The sequence below is a fragment of the Labrus bergylta genome, chromosome 9, assembly GCF_963930695.1.
Source record: "Labrus bergylta chromosome 9, fLabBer1.1, whole genome shotgun sequence".
NCBI classification, from domain to species: domain Eukaryota; kingdom Metazoa; phylum Chordata; class Actinopteri; order Labriformes; family Labridae; genus Labrus; species Labrus bergylta.
In genome coordinates, this window is record NC_089203.1 from 31,661,150 (window position 1) to 31,669,644 (window position 8,495).

The 8,495-nt window shown below is 45.3% G+C and overlaps 1 protein-coding gene across 1 annotated transcript in view; it reads left to right on the forward strand.

Annotated features, from left to right (window-relative positions):
* The first annotated feature begins 2,534 nt into the window (after window positions 1-2,534).
* gpc2 (glypican 2) overlaps window positions 2,535-8,495 on the forward strand; it is an 18,220-nt gene continuing 12,259 nt past the window's right edge. The window contains 3 exon segments of the mRNA XM_020658673.3: window positions 2,535-3,049; window positions 4,859-5,017; window positions 6,741-6,875. Coding sequence (XP_020514329.2) covers window positions 2,872-3,049; window positions 4,859-5,017; window positions 6,741-6,875 — 472 coding nt within the window. The 5' untranslated portion in view covers window positions 2,535-2,871.

The window sequence follows — 8,495 nt, forward strand, 5'->3', positions numbered from 1 at the left end:
TGGTTGAAAAGGTGGAGGAGGGGGACTGTTTGAAAAGGTGGAGAAGGAGGACTGTTTGAAAAGGTGGAGAAGGAGGACTGTTTGAAAAGGTGGAGGAGGGGACTGTTTGAAAAGGTGGAGAAGGAGGACTGTTTGAAAAGGTGGAGGAGGGGGACTGTTTGAAAAGGTGGAGGAGGAGGACTGTTTGAAAAGGTGGAGGAGGACTGTTTGAAAAGGTGGAGGAGGGGACCGTTTGAAAAGGTGGAGGAGGACTGTTTGAAAAGGTGGAGGAGGGGACTGTTTGAAAAGGTGGAGGAGGACTGTTTGAAAAGGTGGAGGAGGGGACTGTTTGAAAAGGTGGAGGAGGGGACCGTTTGAAAAGGTGGGGGAGGGGACTGTTTGAAAAGGTGGAGGAGGGGACTGTTTGAAAAGGTGGAGGAGGACTGTTTGAAAAGGTGGAGGAGGACTGTTTGAAAAGGTGGAGGAGGAGGACTGCTTGAAAAGGTGGAGAAGGAGGACTGTTTGAAAAGGTGGAGGAGGACTGTTTGAAAAGGTGGAGGAGGGGGACTGTTTGAAAAGGTGGAGAAGGAGGACTGTTTGAAAAGGTGGAGGAGGGGACTGTTTGAAAAGGTGGAGGAGGGGACTGTTTGAAAAGGTGGAGGAGGAGGACTGTTTGAAAAGGTGGAGGAGGAGGACTGTTTGAAAAGGTGGAGGAGGGGACTGTTTGAAAAGGTGGAGGAGGGGACTCTTTGAAAAGGTGGAGGAGGAGGACTGTTTGAAAAGGTGGAGGAGGGGGACTGTTTGAAAAGGTGGAGGAGGGGACTGTTTGAAAAGGTGGAGGAGGGGACTCTTTGAAAAGGTGGAGGAGGAGGACTGTTTGAAAAGGTGGAGGAGGAGGACTGTTTGAAAAGGTGGAGGAGGGGATCATATGTCCTCTTTAAGGCCTTTAAATCCGTTAAAACGTCTTTTCCATTTATCGCCATTAATTTTAGACGGAGTGGCTTCACCGAGAAGGGGGCGGGGCCAGAGTTGTTTGGGCAAAGTACCCGGATGGGTTGCTCTCAGACTGTTGATATTATTATAGCTCTCATCAATGTGTGAGTTTAAGTAATGAATTTAACGATTGATGAATATCTAAGAAAACACCTCTAAACTTTTTGCAGTAGGCCTAGTTGATCGTCCCTCTTTTTTGAATCCCTCTTCCTTTATTTACAGACATTTGTATCCGTGACACCTTGTTAAAAAAAAGAAAAAAGAAGTCCACTCTGGGTCGTTCTGTCCAGGTTTTGGGACCCTGAGGTGGTGTTGGTGGGCTCAGCTGCTCCCCGCCCCTCCACCACAGGTTCCTCACCCTTTCCTCCTCCCCTGTTGGTCCCAGTTGGTTCATTGTTCTGTTTGATGATAGGCTGTTATGACCAGAATCAATGCAACCAGAGTTAAACACACAACTTCCGGTGTCAACCTTCAAAATAAAGCATTTGTTAGGTCTACTTAACACATTTGGGCTGAAAAAAATATGCCCCCTAGTTTCTAAACTCAGCTGTCAAAAATGATTATTTCAGCAGCATCTTCTAAAAAAGGATTGGTTTACAAAACTTTGTAAAAAAAAAAATGTTAAAATGTCTGAGGTTCTTCAAACATGGTGTTTTGAGACTTACAATTGGAAAATCTGTGCCATGGAGAAACTAATATATTGGAATAAACCATTTTACAATAGCTGTTAACTTGTCACTAGAGCTATCATGGCCCTTTCTTTTAGCTATAGTTTTTTGGGCGATATTTGCCTTCATTGGTTAGGACCTACAGTCTATGGGTATGACAGCTGGAGAGAGACAGGAAATGTTCCTGAGGGGAGAGTGGACGATGACATGCAACAAATGGCCGAGGATGGATTCAAACCCACGGCTGCCGCGACAAGGACTGTAGCCCCCGCTCTTGGGGTTTAACTGCAAGGCCATTCGAGACTCCTTATCTGTCTCTTTTTCCAATATTAAATCAGGGTTTGATGAAGGCTGATTCTGACACTGGGTGGTTTCAAAGAAATTATCCTAAGCAGTTACAACAGCAGGAAGCCTAGGAATAGAAATTTGATAGCAAAGTCTAGGCCATCCCTACGGTGGCCCTGAAGGTCAGCTGCACAAATATATCATTGCACCTGTCGCCAAAGCATTTCACTAAATGCAAAAATAAGTTCACGAAACACGAAAACATTCACTTTCTGCAAAAATATTCAATCTTCTGCAGATTATTTAATTATCTAAAAAAAGAAAAAGTCTGCAAAAATGTTAAAAGCCAAAGTTAGCCAACCAAAGAAATGGAAGGATGTGATTTTTGTTAAATTAGGTTTTTAGTGTGTTTGCATGTTGCTTAAAACATGATGAACACAAGGTGTTATTTATCCCACATTACTCTGCACTCAAACTCTGAGTTTCTTCTTTGAAGGAAAATGCTTCCTAAACAAACGTTGCTCTGCTTTTATTTTGAAACTGTGCACTTCCCCGGTGTAACGCTGCTAACTCACGTGATATTGACGCTGCTGGGTGAGGAGGGTCGGGAGCACCCCATTCATTCACACTCCCTTCACATCTCCGACCAGTAGCAGTGGATCTCCCTGGGAGGACAAATGAAGTGGACCCGGTGGATGGAAACATATGTGTGATGAGAACAAACATCCCGGATGCATCTGTTCACTGCACTCATCATCAGGGGAAAGCGATGAGTGATTTAACCCACTGACGTTTGGGATACTCTTTACTCTTTTGACTTTTGCTTGCATCTAAACCGGCCAGTCATTCATTTATTTATAGAGGTGCTGCACCCTCAGTCTGGTTTCTTACCCCCCCTCCCCACCCCCCGCCCGCCCGCCCTGCTGTCTGAGTCCCGCGGTGCAGGATGGATACCCGGCTATGCCTCTCCAGGTACCCGCTGCTGGTGCTGCTCTGCGCGGCGTGTGCACTGTCGGGGACCCGGAGCCCCGTGGCTTCAGCGGGGAGGAGCTGCGCCGACACCCGGCAGGTGTACTCAGAGAAGGGGTACAGCACAGGGACTGCGCCGATGACTCAAATCTCCGGTAAGACTCTGCACCTAGGTCGCAGTGGGACGAATTAGAACACGAAGCAGCTCTCCAGTCCTATCTTAATCTATAATATGTAGTTTTTAACAAAAACCTTTGAGTAAAATGTAAAAGCATGATGTACATGAAGTCCTCCGTACACTGGCTGCTCACCACTGTAAATCCAAAGAGGAACTTAAGCAGAATAAAAATAACAACCTTTTCACAAGATCCAAAAAGATGCAAGGTGGCTCTAAAGTCCCCCATCAGCACCTGGGACACAATGTCAGATATCATGGTGAGTTTCCCCTCAAGAGAAATAAGGCAGCAGGGTGGTTTAAAACAAATGAAACCCACCCCCTCCTCCCCTCTGTGCTGTTTAAATAGGATGATTAAGGGGATGAGCAAATTGCCAACACTAGTGCAACAAAGAACCTCGCCCCTAATTAGTCTTTGCCTGCTGCCCCACTGTGAAATCCCTGCACCCATAGGCTCTGCTCACCGGTCATCATCTTATCTGCACGATTCAAATATGTGCAAATCAGACTGTAAAGTTTTGTTCAGCTGGGGACATCACAAGTGGGAGTTTAAATGTGAGGGAGAAAATTCTGTAGCAATTTAAGGTCTGAAAATGTTTCCCACTTTGCAGAGGTTCAGCTTTGCATGTAAAGCAGTTAGTGTGTGTGTGTGTGTGTGTGTGTGTGTGTGTGTGTGTGTGTGTGTGTGTGTGTGTGTGTGCGTGTGTGTGTGTGTGTGTGTGTGTGTGTGTGTGTGAGAGCACCAGATACATCTGCAGCTTTGTCTGCATACTGTCTAAAATATAAGTGCAAAATCACAGAGCTTGCAGATTTGTGAGGATTATTTTGGGTTCTGCTCTGTGTGGGTCCCAACTGCAGTATTGATTGTGTGTGTGTGTGTGTGTGTGTGTGTGTGTGTGTGTGTGTGTGTGTGTGTGTGTGTGTGTGTGTGTGTGTGTGTGTGTGTGTGTGTGTGTGTGTGTGTGTGTGTGTGTGTGTGACTGAGTCTTGGCTCACTGTCCCGTGGGCCAGGGGAGCAGATGGCCGGGAGAGTGAAGGATGAAGAGAGGCAGTTTAGAAATGGAAATAGAGGGATGAGAGAGGGCTGATATAGTGAGACACACAGCGAGAACAAAAGGAGGCGAAAAAGAGACGAACATGAGCGAGGGTGGAGTTGGGAATGACTCTGTCCCTCTTCAATTCACAGTGGATCTAAAATGACAGAAACTAAGATTTGAACCCCTGTTCCTCGTTCAGCGTGCGGCTGCTGCTCTGTGTGTTTTCTTTTTGTCTTCCTCCCCTCGTTGTCGTTTGCATATCATTACCTCTGTGACATATCAAAGAGCCAACCTGAGCTGACAAAGAAAGACAGATTGAAGCTGAATAATTCATGCAGGGAAATTACAATTCGTCTATCTATCGCACCTTTTATCTTTGATAAGATTTCCTGCACAGGGAGAGAGCGTGTGTGTGTGTGTGTGTGTGTGTGTGTGTGTGTGTGTGTGTGTGTGTGTGTGTGTGTGTGTGTGTGTGTGTGTGTGTGTGTGTGTGTGTGTGTGTGTGTGTGTGTGAGAAACGGGGGAGAGAGAGACTGTGGAATGGCATGCGGGAAAGGAGCCGTTGGCCGGATTTGAACCGGGCCCCCTGCTTACAGGACCACAGACTCCATACATGGAGCGGGTACTAACCACTACGTTACCGGTGTCCCTGTGATATTTCCCTGTTGATGTGATTTCTACACTTCCGTTTCCAAACATGTTTGATTTAACCATTCTGCCTCCGCCTGTTTTTTTTTTTTTGTATCTTCCAGGTGAGCACCTGCGGCTCTGCCCTCAGGACTACACCTGCTGCTCCAGTCAGATGGAGGAGACGCTGGCCCTCCAGAGCGAGAGGGACTTCCTCAAAGCGGTCGAGGAAAACAGCCAGTTCCTCCTGACTACCTTTACCCAGAGACACCGCAGGTTTGATGGTGAGAGGTCCTGAGTTATCAGTCATGTTTTCTGTAATAATGAAAATAACAAAAGCATCTCTCTTGAAGCCTGATCGGGACATTTGAAGCAGCCGTACAACACTCGGTTTCTCCTGGTCTCACCCTTCCCATCTACCCACTTTGAGTGACAGCTGATTAAAAAATCTATTTAGGATCCGCCTGCACAGTTCCTCTCAGACGGTCCGGTATCCGAGACATAAAATTGACATTGGCAGCTGAAAGCAGCGATGCGTACACATTGCAGAGCTCCTTGCAGGATTTTATTTATTTTTAATCAACTCTACTCTCGTCTACTCCTGTAATTTGGAGCTTATATAAAGTTATTGAACGCATAATTGATAGATCAGGTCACATCTGAAGCAGCACAGGTTGAGTTATCCTGAGTCTTAGTTCTTAAAGGTGACATATCCTCCTCCTCCTCTTCTTCAGTGTAAATAAGTCTCAGAGCTCCTCTTCAACATGTGTGTGAAGTTTCTTGTTCTAAATCCACTCTGATCCTGTATTTGATCATGTCTATAAACCCCTCTATTTCAGCCCTGCTCAGAACAGGCTGTTTTTGTGTCTGTACCTTTAAATATGTAAATGAGCTGTGTCTGACCACGCCCCCTTTCTGGAAGGGCTCGGGTGTACTCGAGCTTTCTCGCTCCATGTCCTATTGTTTACGGTGAGAAGGCAGACTCAGAGGGCAGAACAAACACCTAGCTGTGGGAGTGTCACCCACCTGGGGGAGGGGCTACTGCCCTTTGTGATGTCATGAAGGGAAAATCTCCAGACGGCCTGTTTGAACACACATTTTCTGAAAAGTGGAGCAGGCAGAAGACGGAGAGGATGGACTTTTCTCATCAATGGAGGGTTTGTAGACGGACTAGAGACACATGTTAGAGTTAGAGGAACATGGAGAAGAGGATTAAAACTAAATGGAGGAGAGAGCGAGCATGCCTGATGAGATCCTCTAGAAATGTGAATATATGTTAACACCATTTCACCTAGCTTGGAATAGCTGACACCTCAATATTAGTTAATTCATCACACACAATATGAAATAATGTTGGGTTTCTCTCTTCGCCGTTTTTGTCTGACATGTTTTTACTTTTCTCGACACCAAGCCTCGCTGAAGTAACCTGCTGACATCATTATGACATCATCAGTGTAGTGATCTTAGACTTAAATCAAAGTCTTTACGGCGTCTCAACACGGCCAAAGAACGTACCTCTTTAAATGAGGTGTAATGCCCCTTTAATCAAAGGTTTCAGTGTAAGGAAATGTACCTCCATCTTTAGTGACTGTATTTCGGAGGATTCAGCCCACGCTGTCTCACAGTTTGCATGTATGGCTGCAGGTCTGTAGCGGCCACAGCTTAGATTTGACACTTTCTCCTTCTACCTGCTGTGGACTGCTATCACCTTTTTTTCCCCTCCTCATCCTTTTATATAATGTCGGCGATGAATCATTTAAACACGTCGAAGGAGTGGGAGACTGCATATGAGTCCTGAAGACCTAAATAGGGTACATGTTGTTACGCTCGTTTACCAGCATGCAGGATCTGATGTAACTGTCCCTATGAGCTGTTAATCTTGGACGGGAGGGGGCCGACTAAGTGCCCACACATGTGGAAAACCGGCCAAGATATTAGAGGAAAAAAGGAGGTGGGTGACAGATTCATATCTTATATCTTATCCCTGTTTTTGCCATCCCTCTGCAGAGTTCTTCAGGGAGCTGATAGACTTGTCAGAGAAGTCCATGAACCAGATGTTTACCAAGACCTACGGCCGGCTTTTTACCCAGAATGCACACGTCTTCCAGGAGCTGTTTGTGGAGCTGAGGAGATACTATTCAGGTTTGTGCACCTCACTCTGTCATTGAATTAATTTTCAAAGTGATACCAATTTGACTTAGAAAATAAAAAGGCATCCATTCTCTTAAAGGAGCAGTATGTAACCCCCTAGTGTTTAAAACAGGTACTGCAGTCTAAATTCTAAACATCATAGAGAGCTGTCTCCCCCCCTCCTCTCTAGAGTGGATGCTCACTCAGGTCACCATGTGGTGGACTCTGAAGCTTCAGTGTTTATCCAGCTCTGCATGGGTCTGTAAACCTTTCTGTGTTCTAACCTCTCTCCATTTTTCAAAAGCATCTCCAATATTGATCCTAGTTTGAGCACGTTTCTGCTCGTGGAGCTTATTAGAAACATGCAGAGGCTTTTTAGGTCGGGTACAATCACTTCTATCTGAACCACTTCTCTTGACCGCTTCCATCGCTGCAACACCTGTTGACCTGATAACTGCTCTCATATCTGACAAACCGAGGGGCGTCCAAAACGGCCGTGTGGGGGCGTGTCTTAAAAGCTCCTACCTTCTCTGGTCCAAACAAATCCAGAGCATTCAGGAGCAGAATCTAAAGTTAGAAGGAGGACATACTGGCTGCTGCATTGTTGTCAGAGAAGCCAGCACTTCAACATAACATGTTTCCTTAATGATCAGATAGTAAGATACCTTTATCATCTCACTCTCTACACAGCTCACTGACTGGACCTTTAAAATAGAATGCATTCAGACACATGTAAGAAGAGTTATTGTTATTGTTAAAGGACTGAGGTACTTCCTCTTTGCAGTTGGTGGTTTGGTGGAGTTTAATGAGAACAGCAGAAAAGAGGCAGAATTGACTTCTGAGGAGAATTGAAATGCCAGGAAGATAATGCAGAAAAAATGAAAGATTTGGAAATCCCACAGCTGACTGTTTCTATTTCTGTTCCTCATCGCTCTGTTCTGGCATGACAGCCACTCGCTGGCGAGTCTATCCGCAGGCTGTCGCTGCTTAGTCAGCCTGACTGTATCTACTCATTTTGAGGCTGTATAGTAGACTGCAGAATGGGAGAGGTGTGTAATCTTCCAGTTGACTAACGCAGGAGTTCCCAAACTTCTCAGCTCGTGACCTCCAAAATAAATATTTCTCTTTACATTGTAGATGCTCTCTTGTTAGTACGCTGTTGTAAATAAATACTGTGCACACATATCTCATAAGACATGTTCTAAGGAAAGAAAACGGTCCATAAAATTTGCATTTACTGTGCAAATTCATGCACACACTTTCTAACATGCAAACTACTCACTAGCATCATTAGGGTACTGAAACATTACCAGTAAATGTATTTTTGCAAATTAGACGATTGCATGCAATTTTCTAAGTACTTTAAATTTTGAATTTGGACATCTTTTGGTCTTTCGCTGTTTATCTCCCTCCTTCCCTCTATGCTCAGCCAATGAAAGGCGTCTGATCCAACCATCACAACAGGGTCCTAAGTCTCTGACTAGACTTGCTCCTCTGTTGCCCCCCGGTGGTGGAACGAACTTCCAAACTCCTTTCGCTCTGCAGAGTCCCTTATTTGAACTCTGTTGATGTTGTTGTCAATGACGATGTATTTACTTTAATTATTAAACTGCCTCTAGTCACTTCCTGTCA